Here is a 22,512-nt window from a genome sequence, read left to right on the forward strand (position 1 = left end):
TGCTAGCATGATGGAGGGAATAAATTTCCATAGACCTCTGCAAATAGAAAATATGAGAATAAGGAAGATTTTTAGTGGAAGTAAGATGTGAAAAGAACGCATCAAAGAGTGCTGGTGGTCTCAGAAAGAAGATGAAAATGGAAACTTTTAACACTCAGGCCAGTGGGGATCACCAGTAATTTTTATATTACTACTGCGGAAAGGTTTATTAAGGCAGTTAAAATTAAGTGAACAAACAAAAACATGATGAAGACAGGATATACAGGAAACAGTTTCATAGAGTGGAAAGAACATACTTCAAAGCAGGACATCTGTACCCTGTCTTCATCAACTACCCTAATTAGCTTAACTTCTTTGAGCTTGGATAAAATTAGTGGTTTTCAAAAGAGTTTTGTATTTGTTTTCATATGGCTTGGTACTTGGGGGCGGACTTTAGAAAGGTGGTAAGGAGATGGCAAATAGGTTGGACTCCAGGATTTCAAATCCCGCCCCTCTCCCTCCAACAACACATGCATAGACTGTTCAGTGCTCTTATAATCTGAGATTTAGGATAAGATGTCATTAGAAAACAGACCACATGGCTAAACATAACATTTCAAAATATTTGTTCTGGAATATCCTTAAGGATCTTTTCAATTCCAATATTGTATAAATTCCTATGCCTAGAAAAACCAAACCAAAATCTGTGGTACCAGGAGAACAGATGGGCTGGTTTACCCTCTCTGGACCCTTGTTTCCTCAGCAATAAAATAAGGGGTTTGAATAAGATAATTATTGTCATTTTTAGCTATAGGGATTCTATTCCAGGCTTGGCATTCTGGAACTAAGAATACAAAGACTCCAGAACTGGGCAGTCAGCACGTCCAGAGGATCTGATGTTATATAACTCTTTGGGACTCTGCCTCTCACAGGTCTAACAGGTTTCATGCCCCAGAGCAGAGCGTAGGCTGGGCTGAGGTGTGAGTCCCTTATATGGTGGTGAGGTTCTCATGGAGCAGGGTGTGGCATCTAAGGGCAGGAAAGGGGGCTGCTTGAGGTAGTAACATGTGTGGAGAGAAGTCAGACCTGCATTCCGGTTCTTGTTCTATTCATAAGTAGCCCGGTGACCTATAACAAATCCCTTAACCTTCATTCATCATAGAGATCTTCATTTGTAAATGCGGTATTTGGATTAGTTGAGCTCTGAGGGTCTCTCTTGGACAGGAAGGAAGGGTAATGAGGAATTCTCATCCACAACTTTTTTTATTATTTGATTTTGAGGATATATCTGAAATGATAAGATACAGGTGGGGTCAGGGTTGGCTACTGAGGAAACTGCCTAAGGAATCAAATTGTTTCAATATTAAGATTTATTTGGGGCCTGTTTTGAAATTCTGCAACAGATTCTAATTTTCCCAGGCTTTAATGCACCTTAGGAGCTTTGAAAATACTGATGCCTGGGGCCCATGGCAGACCAATTAAATAAGAATCTTTGGGCGTACTTGGGCTTTGGATTTCTTTTAAAATCTCCCCAGGAGATTCTATTGTTCAACCAGGGTTGAGAATCTCTGCACTGAAGGAGTTTACCACAATTTAGAAAAGCTAAGTAACTACTACACTATTTGTTTTGAACTTAAATAGGGAAGGTAGCTCATAGAAATTGTTGTCGTGAGAATAACACTTTCTTACTGCAGTGTGGAGACACCGTGAATACAGATGCAGTGGAAGCCCTGTCTGCAAAAGAGAAGATTATGAAACGTCTGTGGGCAAAATTTTACCTTTGTACTTGAGACATATTTTTTATAGGCCTGAAAGTGAGTTTGTGTGCTTGAAAATGTCAATGTTTATTTTTATTTGTAGATATTCTTGATGCAGCCATAACTCATACAACTGAGTTTAATCGCCACTGGTTCTTCTGAAACCCACTCTGGAAACCACGAAGAGATGGGAAGTCTTTAATGCTGCATATTTTCAGATTGCATGTATGTTGGAAAAAATAAAGACATAAGTGCTCACTACAACTCCACAGGGCTAGATATGGGTAATTCAAACTGGAATAAATGACAAATTCAATACCAAATGTTTATGGGCAGGGGTCATTCTGTGAAAGAAAATGAAATTAAGTGGCCTATTTGCTGTGATCTGGAAACATTTGCATCAAATAAATTGGGTTAGAATCTCTATCTCAGAGCAATGAGCACAGTGGGAGTCATAGCATCTCCCCAATTGCCCCACATGATGGATTTCTGATGTCTTAAAAAGATCTGGATTTCTTTAAATTGGTTAGCCCATGAAACAGGCAGATTTTCTGATTTTCATAAGAAACGGGCTTTTGGAAATATATTTACAAATGCTAACTGAAGTGCTCTTTAAAGTAAGTTTATTTTCTAATGTGATGTCTCATCATCCACAATTTTGACACCTTCCCTTAGGAAAACACCACCTAGCATAGTCCCAGATGGCATTACTTAAAGATGCCCACCGTCAATGATCACTTGTACATAAAATGTGTACCAATGGTAAGTGATATATGACAAAACAACACAGTATTTTTACTATCATAACCATACAGATAAAAGCCTTGAAGATTAGTCTGAAAGACAAAAATATTCCAATCACCTTATATATTTGATGTTTATCAGTTGCCTGTTATGTAAGAAGTAGTGTGATGGAAGGGAATAAAATGGATTGATTTTTTTTTCAGTGAATAGCTACAAGTATTAGTCTAGAAACATGATAGATCTTACAAATACTGCAGTTGAAACCTTAAAGAATTTGACTCATGAGAAGGAAGGGCACCTGCACGGCTGTTCCTACTGAGAAAGTAATGGAAATTCTTAGCCCACAAATCAAAGTTTTGAAATATCTGCTCACAGCAGTAAGTATTCCTTTTAGGGCTAAACTGTTTCTTATAGATTTTGGAAATTTTGTTTCATTCTAAATCTCCTATAGGAATTGATTTTTTTCCCCATCCAATTTAGTAAACAACCCTCTACCGATTGCCTAATTATAAGAGGTACTATGTTAGATGATAGATATTACATTTCTTGTCAAGAAACATATATGTGGAAATTGACTACAGCATGAAAACAAATAATAGAGCAACACACACACACACACACACACACAAGGTCAGAATTAATCCAACAAAGACGATTTTAAAGATTTATCACGGTTGCTTTGATGATAAATTTATTTCTACTGATTATATGTGGGAACTAAAAACTGATGAAGTATTTTCTTAACATTTTTATATTGCCAATCTTTTTAAAACAACAGGGGCAGAAATATTTTTTATAATAATGTTAAAGTAACAATGTAGATTCTAATTTTTCAAAGGTCCAGTATTTTACAATTCGATTCTAAAGCAAGTCTTGCCATGTGAAAAATAACTAAGCTGATTTATTTGAAATATTTTTCCCTTAATAGCATAGAAAATCATGTAATCGACTTTATCAAATATTCCAGGTATTAATAGTTCCAAATCCTTACGGTTAAATCAACAGTTAATTTTGCAATGGCCATTAGTTCTAATAGGATATGTGAACTCCTAGTTGACTTACTTTTCTGAAAAATACCATCTTAAAGTTACCAGGTATTTCTTCTTGGCAATAAAATGTCAGGAAACTAGTTACCTTGTATAATTTTGCTTCAGCCAGAGTTCCATGACTCACATTGTTTCTAAATGACAATATTGATCCAAGTCATTCTGAATTACTAATTCCAGAGAAACTGACTGGTCACAGAGGGAAAAGCAATTGAGACTGGTCATGCCAATATCTTTTCATTGTAAATGACCCAGTTGACACGTTGAGCATGAGGCCTGTTTCTCAAGCCATTTCTACATTTTGCTTTTCAGTCTTACTTCAATAGTCGATTTATATTGAGCTACCTCAATTGTAGAATAAAATGTCTTCTTGATTTTCTCACTATGCCATATACTGCAAAATATTTAGCTACAAAGAGGTTTTTACTGAGGTGGGAGCATTATTAATCACAAATGATATACTTACTCTTTTGGAAACAATGGAAGACAAGTCCAGGCTAATAAATTTGCAGTGTTGGTTGCACAGATAATCCCAAACAGTTTTATAGTGAGCATGGATTCCCTTGGAAGTGACTTTATTTCAAGAGGAAAATTGATCCTTAAAATAAAAGAAAGAATTAGATTATCCACCCAATTACAATGATATTTTCATAAATATTTCCTTATAATACAATGGTAGGTGATAAAATTATTTGACTATTTGAATTGAGGCATCCTCTTGAACTTTTGTGTTTTATCTTGTAAAAAGAGAAATACAGCAGAAGTACATAGAGTAATAAGACTCAATCAATGGGGATTGCTAGCTATAATTATAATTTTGACACGTAAGCTTATTTTTAAAAATTACAATAACTTGAGCATATATTCTTTTGTAAGCACAGAGGAAAAAATGATTAACGTTGTCTTAGGGAATGGGGGAAGGCCGGAAATAACTCAAAATGGGTCTTAAAGAGTAAGTTAGCTACAATCAGATGAAGATTTGGAAAAGAATATTCCAAGAAGAGAAAAGTGCAAATATGCAAGGAAAAGGGCATATATGCATGAAAAGATTACGTGTAGCTGAGAAATAGTCAATGGCTCATTGTGGCTAGAACAAGGGATATGGTCAAGTTGGTTGCGGAAGTTATGGAGGATGCAATTAGAAAGATAAGTAGTTGCCAGAATGCTTAAAAACTCTGTATGCCAGGCAAAGGTATCTGAGCTTTTTCCTAATAGCAAAAGGAAATATTTGAATGAGAGAGCTAAAAGTAGAGATGTTTACAATTTTAAATGTGGACCACTCTGGGTAATGATGAGAACCCAGGAATCTGGGAGAAGACTGTTGAAATGTAATAGATATACAATTCCTGGATATGTCAAAATGAAGGAACTCTGAACTCAAGACCCTGAATGGATTGTAGATATGGGCAAAAAAAGTGGCTAAGGATAAACAGAGGATTGTTAATGGTGAGAAAAACTTGAATTTGGGTATTGAAGCCATCAATATACATAAGAGAACATCAAGAAGATTATAAAGGATACTGTAAGACTGGGAGGGGTACACCTCAGTGGTATAAGTTTCTACGAAGAAAGGGCTTTTGACAGAAAGTTGAGAGTGTGATCTGAGGTCTCTAATATTGCGCAGGGAGAAGGGTTCCTTTCTTTCCCTTCTGGAGTCTTCTTGGTTATATAGAAATGATCAAGTTTCACTACAAGAGACTTAAGAGAAGTATGGTGTTTAGGAGAGATCTATTTATGAGACAAGGAGATGAAAGACATATTTTTCAAGAGGCTAAGATGGGAGAATATTTACTAGAAGATGAGAATGCTAGGGAGAAATGGGAAAACTGGAACAGAGGTTGGCTGAAAGGGAAATAGTCATGGTAACTGATTCACCAAGGGATGGGAAGAAGAAAGAAGAAAGTGACTACAACAGCAAATGAGGCAGCTTGTATTGACTATCTGACGGTGTTAGGTATGAAGAGTATGAACAGAATCCACTGGCCTTGTAATTCCCAGTTGAACTTTGATATCAAGTTGTTTAAGCAGTGGGCGATTATCAGAGGATTGATGATGACTAAAGCCTATTGTCCAACTGGAAGGTGCTGACTGAGATTAGCCCAGCTGAGGCCTCAGGTAATATTGAGTATCTTCTCACACTAGGAGTTAGCTGTCTAATCTGAATACTAGGGAGTAGTCCTTACCCAGGGTGCCAAATAAGACATTGGTGACACCCTTTTGTGAGTGGCTGGGCAGCATCCAGTGTCAGGGATAATGAGAAGTTAATTCAACCCAGTGGCTATAACTGATTTTGAGGAAGTACACGTCCTTCTCGTCAACATAATGTTCCCTGAGATGAAGAGGTCCAGATCCTTGTTTATATAAAGCAGCTAACAAGAAAGACAGAAGAGCTATTTTAGAGGTAAAAAGGATAACTAATATTTGACTGACAGCATATTAGTGGAATAGGACAATGAAGAATTAAAGATGAATTCTAGGCCTCTAGATTATGTTATAGTGAACACCTTTAACTGACAGGAAACAGAAGAAAGATGAAGTTAGAGTAGGGGTAATATGTACAGTTTAGGGCATGATGTCATTGAATTAATAATAGCTCTGAGATGTCAATATGTAAGCTATGTGTGGAGATGACGAGTCAGAGGTTTGGATCTGAATATATCTGAGTTCAAATACTGGCTCTATGACTAATACAATGTTCTTCCTTGAGCAATTAATTTAACTTTTCTAAGCCTCGTTTTTCCTTATCCATAAAATGGAATGAGTATTGCATAACACAGTATGTAGCAAATGGTAGGTTGTATATCACCAATATATTCATTATCCAATCAATAATGTAATAATTTATATTAGCCAAAAAGTAAAAATAAGTAGGGGAGGGAAATAAAGGAAAGACTAGAGTGAAGAAAATCTAATTTTCAAGATTAGTCAAGTTTAGATTATTAAAAAATTAAATTGTTACACATTTAGATACCTAAAACTAAGAGTCTATTTTCTTTTATATTCTTTCATATTCATAATATTCATTTAAAATAAGGTGAACATATTTCTCAGCTTAAAATAAGCTCTGAAACTCAACATAAAATGTTGATGATCCTTTCGAATGCACAGTAATTCCTTGAATGTTCTCTCTTTTACCTGTAATTGACTTTCTATTCAGTTTTCGTATTTCTGTGCTAGGATGGCAGCTATACTTTCAATTTATTCCTCACATAATCTAGAACATTCTTTTTCCCATTGAGTCTGGCTTCTTCATGTATAACTTCAATTATTAGTGAGCTTTTCATACCAAGAATGACAAAAATTCAATAAGTTACAGTGGCTAGATACCACCAATCTCCATTCTGTCATTTTTATTAATAAAAATAAATGCTTCTAGGGTAAGAATATATGCTTTCTAAATAGTTATTTATTCATTTCTTGAATATATATGTGGATTTTTAAAGCCAGAATAATCTCACATTCACTGAGAAATTTTTTTTTAACTTCTACATGGCCATTGAAAAGTCAAAGGAATGAACTTTTAGAGAAAAAAGGAAGCAAAATACTTTAAGAGACAATTTGATAAGTGAAGTCAGATTGCTTCTTGTTATCCAAGCAGCTGGCACAGATCTCAAGTTTTAACTATATGTTTACCTTACTCTGAGTAAACACTAAAATTTTTCTTAAACATTTTTTTCTTCTATATATTTTCCATAAAATCAGAATAAGTTTTAGATAGAGAAAATGGGCAATTTAAAAAGTCACATTATTTAGAACTCTCCTATTAATATTGATATATAACAATAGACCATTGTAAAGACTTTGACTTTTGTCTGAGTGAAACAGGGAGCCATTTTAGGATTTTTAAACAGAAGAATGACATGGCCTGACTTACATTTTAAAAGAGGTCACTTTAGCTGCTGTGTGAGAAGGGCTATAAAGTGCAAAAGAAACAGAGAGACCATTACAAGGCTACTGCGGTAATACAGGGGAGAGATGATGGTAGCCTAGACCAATGAAAGTGATGAGAAGAGATATTCTGTAAACATTTTGAGGAGACAGCCAGTAGGATTTCCCGGACATAGGGTCTGAGAGAAGGAGATTCAGGTTATGGATTTGACCTGAATGACGGGAACTGGAAATGATCATCCACAGTGGCCATCACGGGTAGAACAAGCTTGGAGTGTCAGATCAAGAGTTTAGTTTTGGACATGTTGAGTGTGTAAGTCTGGAGTTTGTGACTGATGCCAGGGTTGGTGATATAAATTTGGGAGTTGTTGGCATATAGACGGCATTTAAAGCTATGTGACTATAACAGAAAACTAAAGGAGCACGGATAGATACAACAAAGAAAAGGCTTAAGGGCTAAGACCATGATCAGTCTGGGAGAAGAAAAGAAGATGCAGAATGAATGTCCAGTAAGAGAGGAGGAAAGCTAAAAGAAAGCGTGAGCCAAGTGGAGAGCATATTTCAGGATGGGAAGTGAGATCAACAGTGCCAAATGCTCCTAATAGATCACGTAAGATGAAGACTAAGAAACAAGCATTAGATTTAGCTATGCAGGTCACTGGTGACTATAATGGGCAATTTCAGTGGAGGAAAGGCAATGAGAGCCTGATTGAAGTATGTTTTAGAGAAGAGAAAAAAAATTGAAGAAAGTAAATATAGCCAGGTGTTTGGAAGGGTTTTGCTGCAAAGCAGAGGTAAAAAATAGAGTGGCTGCTGATGGAAGAATGAAGTAGAGTTTTGTTTTGTTTTTTAACGTAAGATGTGAGAACTATGTAGAATATAAATACTCTGCACAAAATTTTAGATGTTTTAAGAAACAGTACGAAAATCACAGTAAAAACATGAGCTTTGGAGTCAGAGGGGTCTGAGTACTAGTTCTGCCATTTACTGGTTGTGGGACCTGGGGCAAGTTAATTAGCTTCATAAACATCAATATTCTGATCTTTAAAATGGGATGATAATACTTGCAATGTATTTTTGTCATTAAGTTGAGATGAGACAATATATTTTGGGGTATACTGTGATAACTGGAATATAACAGGTGGTTAAAATCTATGTCACATATTATTATTAAACAAAGTTTCTGTCCTTAAGCTTATAGCTCAGTAATGAAATGTACAATCAATTATAGTGTAATGGGTACATGTTAATAAAATATATACAGAATGCTACAGGCACCTAGAAAAATGAGAAATAAATATTTTTAATGGAAATGAAATTAAATGAAAATAATTCTGGGTTGAAGTAACTAACTCTATTGGGAGAATCAAAGAAACTCTTACAGAAAGGATAACTCTTTATGACAAGATAAGCTCTTTCATGGTTACTGCTGCTTTCCTTGTTGTTCCTATAACACTACTCCACTGTCTTTCAGTCATTTCTCTGGGGTCGCCACTGCTCCACTGAGAGCCAATTTTCTTTCCAGCTCCAGTAGAACAAAACTCCCCAGCTCACTCTCCATCTGCCCTTTCAGAAGGTCTGGCTTTCTTGGGAAATAATTTTGACTCCCAATATTGTGCTTTCCTATTCATAAATACTTGCCAAAATTTCTAGGAGTCTGAGGATGATGTTAGATAGCACTATCTATCCCATTTAGTGTTACCACAGTCAATGGAGACATAACATGTGGTCTTCCATTCTTACATACTCTATGGTTTCTCCCATACCAAAGCAAATCCTCCTTGTTCTAGTACTGTGACAACCTTTATCTCCCCTTCATTGGTTAAGGTTCTTAATTCCTTTGACCAAAGACCTGACTTTCAATTACAAAATCCCCTTCCATTGCACAGAATCAGTTCTGCTTGTAAAATTCTTCAGTGGCTCCCCAATTCCTATAAGGTAAAGTACAAATCAGTTAGCATAGCACACAAGGTCTTCTGTGGTTTGGTGCCTACCTGTCTCTGCACCTTCATCTCTGGAGTTAGCCCCACTCCCTGGCCCTGCACTTGGCTGCTCTCTGCATCCCATCTACTTATTCTAACTATGAACTGAGAAATCACGCCTCTGCTAGGGGTCCTCCATTTGTCAGGGGCACAGTGACTTCATTGTCCACCTTGGGAACACCCAATTGTCTTTCAAGACACTCTTCCACCTTCTCTATAAACTCCTTCCTGTATCATTAGAAAAAATTGGCCACCTTTTCTTTTGTTGCTTGGTCTGAACCTCAAACTTACTCTCTTATGGTACTGAATGTATTTGTTCATATTTCCATTTGCTTCTGCCAAATAAAACAAAGACCTTTTTTTGTTTTTGCTTTTTATTTTTTAACTTTTTCATTCTATCCCTAGCAGCTAAAGCAGCACCAGACAGAGTAAGAGTCCAGTAAGTGTTGCTGGGCAGATAAACGAATTTCATGCATAAGTGACTCCTTAAAAATGTTAACCAGCTCAATCACTGAAATTATTCTTCTGACTTAATTAAAACTATTTATGGTAGTTTCAAAAAATCAGATTAATTTTCAACTGACAGATAATGTGCCATCACTCAAATAGTTCAAGAAAAAATCTAATAATTCTAAAGTCAATTTCAAAGAAAAAAAATATCAAAATAAATTGAAAATCATTAGTATCTTGGAGTAACTACAATGGTATATTTTTCTTCTCTTCCTTCAAGATTGCATAAAAGCCCTGCAAGCCCCCTGAGATTCTGAGTAAAGTGAGGGCTTGAGGTAGGGTGAACAGAGGAGAGGAGGAGCGCATGGATACTGTCAAGAGGGTATTTTTCTTTCTTTATTTAATAAATCTCTATAAAATGTGGAAGTAGGAGCCAGTCACCTTATATTAGATGACAGTTTACACAATGCATAGATAATTATTGTCAAAAAACTTGATTGTTTAAATAAATCTGTAATTGGCTTTTGTGGGAAAATAGAGATTACATATGTTATTAGGTGATTTCTTTCTTTGTTATATCTGGAATCTACCTCCCTCCAACCCCAAATAGGAGGTGTTCCTTATATCCACAGTGTGTGAATGATTAATAATTCCCCTTTTTCCAATTTCTCTCTTTGATCAGTTCAATAATGTGAACTGGACACTGGTCTAGGTTTTTAAACGGACTTTTAATCTGTTGAATTGAATAGTCAGATATCTATTAGCACTAGCATATTTATCACATCGCTGAATCAAATCAACTGGCAATATTTTTTTCAAAATCACACCCATCACTTAAAAAAAAAAAACGCTGATCTTTATTAGATAAATGATCCTGCCAGAATAAAGATTAAACTTACGTTTCACTCCAGTTGACCAAGAAAAAAAACAATTTTTTGACTGGAATATTTCTGTAATTTCTCACTTGGCATAGCTTCTTTCCAGCATATGTAAGCCAACAGGAAAAAGAAAATGCTTTATAGCTAAAAAGAAACAGCATTGAATCAATAAACTGAACACTATAAAGGAACCAGTTTTCTATATGGGTCAATGATTTTTATTGTTAAAAGTCAAATGATAAAGAGTTGTTTGCTTAAAATTACTTTAAGAATTTATGTTAGGTACTGTCAGCAAGACAGCAGAATAGGAAGCCCCAGACTCTCCTTCCCCCATGGAGGCACAAATTTAACAATAATGCATGGATCAATTCCCTTTGGGGGAAATCCAGAAATAAGTTAAGAGGCTCCTGCACCCCAGGCAAGTGGAAAACCAGCTATATAGAAATCAGTAAGAAAATTCATGGCACTCATTTTCCAGAGCCCCTCCCCTAAGCAGAGCGAGGTGTGATCAGGAGGAAACTACCAATTCTCAGCTTCTCCACTCTCACCCCACAGGGGTGGGAAAGAGAAGCCTAGGATACATGTCTAGCATTCAGACTTTTTACAGGTCTACCCAAGGAACTGGTTTCTGTCTTGCCTGAATCTAAGTGCTGAATAGGAATGGGTGCCAGGTTGGGGGCCTCTGAGAACAAAGGCAACGGTTTGAACCAGCACAAACTCACTCACCACTGTCCTTCCCCCAAGCTCAGTGCAAAATGAGCAGAAGAAAATTCCCAACTCCTGGCTTCTCCCGGGGGAGAGAAAGAGTTGGAGCATGTATCCAATGTTCCAGCTTTTTTAGGGGCTGGCTGAGACACTGGTTACCATCTCGCCTGTCTCAGAGAGCTGACATGACCTGATATTCTCCAGATGCCTGGGGACCATGGACTTCTGAGAACAAAAAAGAGCCGGGAGGCTTGTTGCTGCTCAGAGAATCTGTGGAACAGCAGACAGAGGTTAATACAGCTTGGTAGCCTCTCCATTGTGGTGTGGGCAGGAAGAGTGGAGTGTGCATCCAACGTTCTGACTTTTTCAGGGGGCCGTATGAGGGACTAGTTCGTGTCTTGCGCAACAGAATACTGAGGGGATCTGGCATACTCTGGATGCCTGAGAGCAGCTGAGAACAAAAAAGAGCTGGGAAGCTTATGGCAGTGCCAGAAAACCTACAGTACCACAGACAGACACTAGAGGGAACAAGAAATTACCAGTTCCTGAAGAAAGCAGTAAAAACCTCTCTTTACACACACAAATCCAGAAAAGATGCACCCACAGAAAAGGTTTCAAAGGCCCCTGAAATCTCTAGCTGGGCTGATTGGTGACATGCTTCAACTGTATGAAACCAATCCACAGAGACTGAGAGAGGTGGCTGTTTTTTCAAATGCACAAAGTTACAAGGCACACAAAGAAAGAGGGAAACATGGCCCGACAAAAGGAACAAAATAAATCTCCAGAAACTAACCTTAAAGAAATGGAAGTATATGAATTACCTGACAAATAATTCAAAATAACTATCATAAAATGCTCAACAAGGTCTGGAAAATGATGCATAAACAAAATGAGAATATCAACAAAAAGATAGAAAATATTAAAAAGAACCAAACAGAAATTTCAGAATTGAAGAATACAATAACTGAATTGAAAAAAATCACCAGAGGGGTTCAAGAGAAGATTTCATCAAGCAGAAGAAAGAATCACTGAACTTGAAGATAGGTATTTAAAATTACCTCATCAGAGGGAAAAAAAAGGCAGGCCAGCCCCAAGGTCTAGTGGTTAAGTTCGGCGTGCTCTGCTTCAGTGGCCAGAGTTTGGCTCCTGGGCATGGACCTACACCATTTATCAGCAGCCATGCTGTGGTGGCAACTTCCACATAGAGGAAGACTGGTACAGATGTTAGCTCAAGGCAACTCTTCCTCAAGCAAAAAGAGGAAGATTGGCAACAGATGTTAGTTCAGGGTGAATCGTCCTCAGCAAAAAAAAAAAAAAAAAAAGGGAGGAGAAGAGAAAAAGAAAGAGTGAAGAAAGCCTAAAGGACTTATAGGACATAATCAACAGGACACATATATGTATTATATGAGTCCCAGGAGAAGAGAGAGAGAGAGTCAGAAAGCTTATCTGAAGAAATACTGGCTGAAACTTCTCAATTGTGGGAAAGAAAATGGACAACCAGATTCAAGAAGCCCAGTGGACCAAACTAGGATAAGCCCCAAAAAGACCCCACTAAAACACAGTAAAATCAGATGTCCAAAGGCAAAGACAGAGAATTTTGAAAGCAGCAAGAGAAATGTGACTTCCCACATAAAAGAGATCTCATAAGTTTATCAGTAGATTTCTCAGCAGAAACCTTGCAGGCCAGAAAGGAGTAGGATGACATATTCAAAGTTCTGAAATAAAAAAATAGCAATCAAGAATATTATATCTGGCAAACCGTCCTTCAAAAATGAAGGAGAAATAAATACTTTCTCAGATAAACAAAGGCTCAGGGAGTTCACCACCACTAGACCTGACTTACAAGAAATGCTAAACGGAGTCCTTCAAGTTGAAATGAAAGGATGTTAGGCAGCAACACAAAAGCATATGAAAGTACAGAGCTCACCAGTAAAGGCAAACATATAGACAAATACAAAATACTGTGATACTGTATTGGTGGTGTGTGAACACTTTTAACTCTGCAATAGAATCTAGAGCACAAAGTACAAAAAAACTATAATTATAAAAATATATAAAATATAAAAAGATGTAATTTTTGATATTGATAACATAAAGTGTGATGAGGGAGAAGAATAGTTTTTGCATGTGGTTGAAGTTATGCTGTTATCAGCTTAAAACAGAGTGTTTTAAAAATAAGATGTTTTATGTAAGGTCCATGGTCACCAGAAAGAAAATGAGAAAGGAATCATGAGAAAGGAATCAAAGTATGTCCTTACAAAAAATCAACAAAACACCAAGGAAGACAGCAAGAGAGGAAAAGAGGGACCAAAAAAGCTACCAGACAGAGAGAAAACAGTGACAAAATGGCAATAGCAAGTCCTTCCCTATCATTAATCACTTTAAATGTAAATGGATTAAACTCCACAATCAAAAGACATAGCATAGCTGAATGGATAAAAAAGCAAGATCCAACAATATGCCGTGAACAAGAGATTCACTTTAGATTTAAGGACACACATAGGCTGAAAGTGAGAGGACAGAAAAAGATATTCTATGCAGATTGTATTCAAAAGAGAGCAGGAGTAGCCATACTTACGTAAGACAAAATAGACTTTAAGTCAAAAACTGTCAAGAGACAAGGACATTATATAATGATAAAGGGGTTGATTCATCAAGAGGATATAACAATTGTAAATACATATGCACCCTAAATTGGAGCAAATATATTAAGCAAACATTGACAGAATTGAAGGGAGAAATAGACAGCAAGACAATAATAGCAGAAAATCTTAATACTGGTTATAATGGATAGAACAACCAGACAGATGTTCAAGAAGAAAACAGAGGGCTTGAACAACACTATAGATCAAAGGGACCCAACCGACATATATAGGACATTCCACCTAACAGCAGGAGAATACACATTCTTCTCAAGCACACATGAAACATTCTCCAGCATAGATCACATGTTCAAGGTCATAAGTCTTAACAAACTTGAGAAGATTGAAATCATAACAAATATATTTTCTGACCACAATAGAATGAAACTAGAAATCAATAGCAGAAAGAAAACTGGAAAATTCACAAATTAACAGAAGTTAACACTTTTGAACAACCAATGGGTCAAACAACAAATCAAAAGGAAAATTAGACTATATCTTGAGACAGATGAAAATGAACACACACTATACCAAAATTTATAAGATGCAGCAAAAGCACTACTAAGAAGTTGAGAGCAGTAAATCCCAGTAAAAACAAGGAAGATTACAAATAAATAACCTAACTTTATACTCAAGGAATTAGAAAAGGAAGAACAAACTAAGCCCAAAGTTAAAAGAAGGAAGGAAATAATAAAGATTAGAGCAGAAATAAATGAAACAGAGAATAGAAAAAACAATAGAAAAAAATAAGCAAAACTAAGTATCACACTACATATACATGCATGCTCTATGCATATAATATGGCTACGCAATTTTTCCATGTGAATTAAAATTAATAAGTATATATTAATGGTTTAAAAATTATAACAGAACATTCATTAGAGTAGCTATTTATTATATTATACATCAGCCCTTTAAAATTCTTCATAAAATTAAGAAAGAGAAAAAGCATAGAAGAATCATCACATGGGTTCTAAAGAAATGTGTATGTGTAGATAGATGGTGTTTTTTAAATCCAAAAGCAAAATTTCCTTTCTAATTGGTTCTATAAATATTTGTTCAGTTCAGTTATTTTCAAAAGTGCGGATGAAGATAATTATTTCTCTTTACTAAAATTGTTTCTTTCAGCTTTTCCCTGAGATGCTAAACACAATGGGTACAATAAATCCATTAATACATTACTATCCTCTTATCAACTTTAATTGATTTAATCAGTACTCTCTTATAGATTTAATCCAGAAGGAATTTAAAATAAGTATTATAATATTACTTTAATTATGTTATTCAAAAAATACTACATAATAGAGTCAACCTAAAATCTGGTGATGTTCCATGCATAATTGTGGTTAATTTCTATTGTAACTCAAATAACTCTTGGCTAATTCCCACTTTATCAAGGTACTACTCTAACAAAATATTTACCACTCACAACTTGATGGGGCCCAGAGTGATTTTTTTTTCTTTCTATTTTTAAATACTCTCCATCTCCTTGTATGTGTGTGCTCTCTCTCTCTCTCTCTGTATTCTGTTAATTGGCATTAGTCATTTAAACTCAAACATAAAAAAGGAAATTTTAGGGCAATCACTAAGATGAGCGTTTTCTATTTCCATAATGATATACTGACAATATGCAGTTATTTTTAATATGGAAAATGGGAGAAAACTTCAGGGAAAAGGAATATGCATCAGGAATGAAGTTTTGAAAAATGATTTTAAGAATAAGGATAAATTCATGCTGATTAAATTTCAAAATTTTATGAAATATTTGCTCCTGCAAAGAAGAACAAGACAAATTATACTCTAATTAGAAGCTATGTAAAAATTAATTAACGCTTTTGTGGAACACTCACCACTACTCACCTGTGCACCCAGGTCTCTGGAATGTTGTGAGCTGCATACACTGTGAAGCTAAGGTGGGAATGGAGCCCAGGATTTACGCAGGAAATGCTATCAGGTGCATTTAGAGGCTGGAAATCTGCGTAAAAGCTGCTGCAATAGACATCAATAAGCCGGTAGATGGACATGGATAGTTCAGTTGTCACTTTTTCTATCAAGCCTAGAGGAAAAAAAGGATAGAAATCAGGTCATCTGTGAAGGGTCATATTTATCATAAACCATCAATTACAGCTCTGAATTTTTTTATACTAAAATTTAAATAAAACGTAATTAAAATGACCCTCCACCAACTGAAGCCAATTAGCCATCTGTGTCTCTGTATGCAGCCTGGGTTAGCTGCTAGTAGTGTAGATAATTAATAAGCTTTCATATTTTCAGTTGCAGAACTTTTGGAATCACAGCCTTTAATCACAAATCAGAGTTTTGGATTATTAATTTGGCATTCTGATCAACTATAATTTGCAAATTTTTTGTTCTAGGTTATTATTGTTTAGAATTAATTTTCAGACAGAAACATGTTTTCTATATGGCTTGTAAGTACTTCAAACAAATCCCATCTAAAGAATTATGCACAATAAATTTGATTATGCTATGATGTTTACCATTAACTGAACGCTAATTATATACATTGTGCTGCTATAAAGAGAATGGTAATAGTACATAACTGGGATCTGAAATAAGCTTGAAATGAAAGACTTAGGATGTTTACTAAATCTCTTCAAAATCAAAGCCTTACTTGAGCTTTACCGCTAGTTATTAAAGGAAATCTATTGATAATTCCTAAAAATGACTTCTCATGAAGAAAGAAAAATGACTAAGTATAGGGGCTCATAGTGTGCTAGGTGAAGGCATGCCAATTTACTGTAAACCATATGAAAATTATCACCTAATCATCTAATTTAAGGTAAACTTTCCTGAGAATGGCTTTCTCTCTCCCAAGAAACTGTCTTTGCTAGAAAAACTCCTAGCAGGAAGGACGTAGAAGAGATTGACGAAATGGACCAGGCAGAACTGGTAGACTTGGATCCAAATCAGGAAAGATGGTGCCATTTCAATGGAGAAACTTATGAGAATGACGACCATCATCCTAGGAGTGGTGTTCAGTGTCAGACCTCTTCATGGGGCCAACGAATAACACTCACTGCTGGCATTTTATATGCAGTAGCGAATGAGTGAAGGACTATAATCATAATATGCCCACTACTTGCAATTGTTTTTAATATTCAACTACAGTAGTATTTTAAAAGCTAAATGAAGAATAAACTCAAATATGAAAGCTCAAAAAATTATTTTTTTTAACCCAGATGAGGAAAATCTTTGACAAATATTTAAGTGACAAAAGAGTTTTAAGAAATCAATGTATGAAGCAAAATGCTATGAATGGAAGCTCTGGCGCCCTCCGCCTCCGAGTCCTTCGTGCCTGAGGTGCTTTGCTGATGGATGAAGCCTCGAGGCGGGGTCACACGGCTGGCTGTGGTCAAGACTAAAGACCTCTCGGTGTGGATCTCTCAGGCCTCGTCCAACCCCCGGGACAGGCCTCCTTACACGCCACAGGCTCATCCTGGTAAAGGAGTGTAAGGCAGAAAACCCTGCAAAAGAACTCAGGCTGATCTGATCTGAATGTTTCCCTTTTTCATCCCGGGCCAGAAGTAAGTCCTGAAATGCCGCATTTTAGATATTTCTCTTTTTCTCCCGCCGCGTCCTGGAGAAATGTAACCTCAGCTTAGTCTGTCGAGGCAGGACAGCGGGAAGGAGCTCGTGTTCCTGGCGGGGCCCAAACCGGAGCTGGGCACATGGCTGAGCAGGAGAGCGGGGCCTCTGGGCGGCCCTCAGCAGCGGAAGATCTCGTCAGGAGGCCTGAACTCCGTGTCCCGAGGTCCTGAGCGCTACTCGGCCTTTCCTTTGTTGAGAAAGAGGCAGAGCCAGGCTTCTGCAGGGAACTGCACCTGCACATGATGCAGCGGAGGGCACTGGCGATGCAGACGAAGCTCTCGTGTCCTCCTTCTAATTGGCTTCCGTCTTGCGGAGGTACTTCCGGAAGTCGCCCTCGACGCGGCCTGCGCCTGCGCAAGACCGCCCAGCCCCCAGCTTCCGGTGAGACCCTGGCGGTCCGCTACGACGGGGACCTTTCCGCGGCCGGTGCGAGCTGACTTTGCAGACGGCTGGAAGGTGGCTGCTGATACTGTCGGTGGTTTCTACTGAGTGGGTCATGGAGGAATAGATGATTTTATTAATTCAATCCCAAGCTTGCAAGTTGGAGACCAGTGCAGCCTGTTTAGGACTCAGGGGTGTCAAGAATGCGGTCCTTTTCCAGGGAGGCGTCCACGTGGTACGGGGAGTGCCCGATGAATTTGTGCTGGGTGGCGTTGGCTTGGGAGTGGTCCAGCCTGGACGCCAGTTCTTCTCCAGATTCCAGATTCTCTTCCTCAGCTTGACCAGGGACAGTGGTTGTCGCCTGTCTCAGTTGGGGTCCCAGACGCCAGGCCCGGTTGCGCAGCCCCAGCCCACACCCCGGGGCTCAGCCACATGCAGCTCCGTGTCCCTGCCCGCTCAAGGCTTCCCCACTGCCACCACCGAGAAAGACAGGCGGCCGAGCCCCCGGCAGCTGAGATGTTGCGAGAACAAGTAAGCACATCATTAGAACTTAGGTTCTTAAGATCTGGTGTGATTTTATTCCAACGTGTGCCCAGTGAAGTCACCCAGTACTGTTTATTCAAACACATGCACGTCCTCATAAGTTTTTTCTGAAACGTAAATTGCTTTTTGCCTTCTAGTTGTTTTGAAAAGAAAATAGTACCCAGAGCTGGCTTTTTCCTCCAATAGCCAGCAGTGTTCCAGTGCTCAGCATTGGGATACTCAGGAACAAGGCCAGCTTCAGCATGGAGCGTCTTCCCAGATCCTGTCCCGCAATAGCTCTGTCCATAATTAAACATTTTTCCTTGTTCAACACAAGCTATTATTCACTTAGTTATTCATAACTTTGTACAAAATTTATGATAGCCAAATTTTACTTATTTACTGTATTTCTCAAATTGTGCCCGTTGTTGAAACTGCCTGAGGGGACAAGCAGAGTGAAAGAGGTCTAATTAAAATTCTCTGAGAAATCAGCAGTAGTAACTAAACAGAAGAGGAAAGCAGCGTAAAAATAATCTTAAAAGAGGCCTCATCAAACTCTGGAGGCCAACTAACAGGGATTCTCCTGAACAACAGGCAGCAGAAAATTATAAATTTATAGAAACATCTTGCTTTCCAGTCCCCAGATTGTTGGTACTCTGAAGCAGGAAGAGCAAATTTCTTGTTAATAGTTCCCAATCTTGTGCAAATGAATACACATCTAAAATAAATCATGAAGTGGGGTCAGAGATCTTGTTAATTCAAACCCCAGCACTTGTTTTGGGGAATTTTAATTATTTGGATAATTACTCAAACTCTACTCTTCACTTTTTGTGCAGAAATAGTTCTTGGTTATCATTTGCTTCTTCAAGGTAATATAGAGATCTGTGCTTATGCATTATGCTTTACTTCCAGAATTCTGTATGAAGAATACATTTCAAATATCATCAGAAATGTATTAAGGACTCATGATACTGGGCTTGGGGGTGAAATATGGAAAAATAATGTTTATCACATCTGATTTTATTTTGGGAAAAGAGTTATAGTATCATGAAAAAGAGAAATGACAATATTTATGCAATTAAAATGGATTAATTAGAATCTATGATGATTTAGCATGGAATATAAGTCTCTGGGAACATTCCTGCACGGTTTTATGGGATCTCATATCCCAGCCCCTGAGGAATATGGGTTGAGGGCTTTATTCCAACATTCCTAATAGAAAGGAAGAGAGAGCCAGTTCCATATGGGCGTACCTCCAGCTTTTTCACTCCTCATTCTCTCACTTGGACTCTGTGTTAGTAGTATTGGCGGGGGGTGTCCATCTCTTCCCTTCCTCTTTGGTGTTCTGGAGTTTTATGAATGCCTGGAGTAGGGATTTTTGCACTAGCACAGGTTTTTTACTCCATGCCCTCTGCCATCCCATTTTCCTCTGTGATATGAAGTGGAGGAGTTCTTCGTAATTGAATGTCTTCTTTTGAGTGGTGGGAATTAGAGTTGAGAGGATATCCCTCTGTACATAACTTTCTACTGAAAACAATTAAGGGTATGAGGGTAGGTCGGGTTATCTTTTGTACTTCACTGTCACCTCTGAATCCAAGGGTGTTAGTTGAACATCTGTGAGTCAGACAGTTTCCTTGAAGATACAGAGTGTTCATAAGCCAAATACCATCTGCCTGTGCAAACAAGAATAACCCTTTCCACACCCTGCACTGTAAATACTGTCATTTCTTTTATGCATATTAGGAAAACTGAGGATCAAAGTGTTTGATCCTCTAGGATCACAGAGTCAAAAAGTGGCAGAGTTGGAATTCAAAACCAGTTCTGCCTGATTCCGAAAGCCAGACTCTTGACTACACCACACTTTCACACATCCGCTATTTTTTTACGGAGGCAAAGTCCTCCCCTAGCTTACAGTTTTATAGGCTCAGAGCCTCTGTGAACACTGATTATTCCAGAACCTAATCCTCCTACCTGTTATGTTAAATTGATCTTTCAAGAATTTAAATTTGAAATTAGTGACTTTGAAGAAAGGCATCTGCTACTTTTCTGACTTTTCTGACATCAAAATATAATTAGCTAAATAAAACTTTATAGTCTCTTGGAATGGATATAAGGATATTTTCAGCATTCCTTTAAGTTTTATAGGTCTCTTGACTTTTCCATTTTATAAAAATCTCAGCCTAAAAGTTTAGAGTGTGGATTTTTATTCGCTTGCAGATAATCACTTCCATCAATAAAAAGAGTTTTAGCAACACATTTTTCCCTCAAAAAATATTTTGTGTGTGTGTATTACCATAATATTTGGATGAAAAATTATAAAAGTTAAATTATTTTGGATTCTGTAATTGTTTTTAAATATTTGGGTACATGTATGTTTTACCTTTTGCTGAAGTCTCTGAATTTTGATGCAAGTCCTGAAAAAGAAAAATAGGTGCAAAGACACACTTGTTACTCAAAAACCGAATTATAAAACAAACCGATAATATCCGAAATCTGAACATTGAAATTTCTCTGGCATGGTAAAAGGACAAATTATTTTTTGGTGTCATATATCAATGTTGGTTATTAAACAGAGGAACTCTAAATTGTAAGATGAAAGAAAAGCCTTCTGAATGTTGTAATGAACAATGTACGTTGTTTGATTTTTAATAAAAGAAATTTCTAGAATAAGCTCAGCCTTTTTAGTATTATTAGAACAGTTCTACAGGTATTGCCTAAACTCAATCCCCCTTCCACAACAGTGACTAATGTTTTGCTGGAAGTGCATTAAAATTCTTGTTTGGTGTGCCCATTTCTCTTTATTAGCAGTCATTCAGATGCAAGCTTTGGGCAGCACCAAAAAGAGGGCTGGATGGCAGTGGGCAAAATCGTACAGATTCCCTATATAGCTCATTTCCTTCTTTATTTATTTTTTTTTTGTGAGCAGATCAGCCCTGTGCTAACATCTGCCAATCCTCTTTTTTGCTGAAGAAGACTGGCCCTGGGCTAACATCCGTGCCCATCTTCCTCCACTTTATATGGGACGCTGCCACAGCATGGCTTGCCAAGCAGTGCATCGGTGCGCGCCCGGGATCCGAACCTGCGAACCCTGGGCCGCCAGCAGCGGAGCGCACACATTTAACCGCTTGCGCCACCGGGCCGGCCCCTCCTTCTTTATTTTTAGAAGATTTTCAAAAAACTGATAGTCAAACACTTGAGAAAAATAATATAACTTGAATTGTATCCTACATAAAAAAATATTTTCTGAAATTTTACTTTTTGTTATTTAAGTTCATATCCATTAGTATGGAAGTTTTATTTGTTTGTTTATGTTTATATTTGTTGGAGGCCTAGAATTACTTTGATGGTGTGGGATTTGCTGGTTATAACTTCATTATCATGAAAACTATATAAGGTGATTCACAGATTCATTAAAAATAAGGTTTCAGTCCAAAAGCAATTCATTTTCTAATAAGATCCATTTTAATTGACACTAAATTTTTAAAAATTTTTCCTTGACAAGTTTGCTTTTAAGGAAATGCAATTAATGAATAGCCCCATTTCTCAAGCAAATAAACTAGGGAATAATTGTTTTCCTGTAACAAAGAACTTGCTACAGTATTCCTTTAGAGAGAAAACACTTCTATCATGTTTAAAATGTAATTAAATTTATATACAACTTTTCACTTTAAAGCATTATTCACATGAACCTTTTCAGAAGCATTTCTCTTAGGTAAAATAATTCATCTGAGCATAGTTTCAATCACCAGGCTTAACAACTACAAGTAAGATCTTCACCCCATTCATGGGGGTGAGGCTATTAAAGATGTTAGCCTGACTTAACTAGAATTGAATTTATTCAGAAATGTAAACATATTTTAAAATTACCATGACATCCACCTACAGCATAACATGTAAGAACATATTTTTCACTTTGTGGTTTGTTTATT

At 37.2% G+C, this 22,512-nt stretch overlaps 1 protein-coding gene across 1 annotated transcript in view; it reads right to left on the reverse strand.

Annotated features, from left to right (window-relative positions):
• The window catches only part of PIK3C2G (phosphatidylinositol-4-phosphate 3-kinase catalytic subunit type 2 gamma), a 380,793-nt gene that overhangs the window by 260,951 nt on the left and 97,330 nt on the right, over nt 1-22,512 (reverse strand). The window contains exons 11-14 of the mRNA XM_087442698.1: nt 20,964-20,997; nt 15,932-16,127; nt 10,746-10,868; nt 3,993-4,124 (exon numbers count right to left, since the gene is read on the reverse strand). Of these exons, the coding sequence (XP_087298824.1) occupies nt 3,993-4,124; nt 10,746-10,868; nt 15,932-16,127; nt 20,964-20,997 (485 nt within the window). The remainder of the gene's footprint in view (nt 1-3,992; nt 4,125-10,745; nt 10,869-15,931; nt 16,128-20,963; nt 20,998-22,512) is intronic.

Source organism: Ceratotherium simum, chromosome 17 (genome assembly GCF_057802395.1).
Source record: "Ceratotherium simum simum isolate JZ-2026a chromosome 17, ASM5780239v1, whole genome shotgun sequence".
NCBI classification, from domain to species: domain Eukaryota; kingdom Metazoa; phylum Chordata; class Mammalia; order Perissodactyla; family Rhinocerotidae; genus Ceratotherium; species Ceratotherium simum.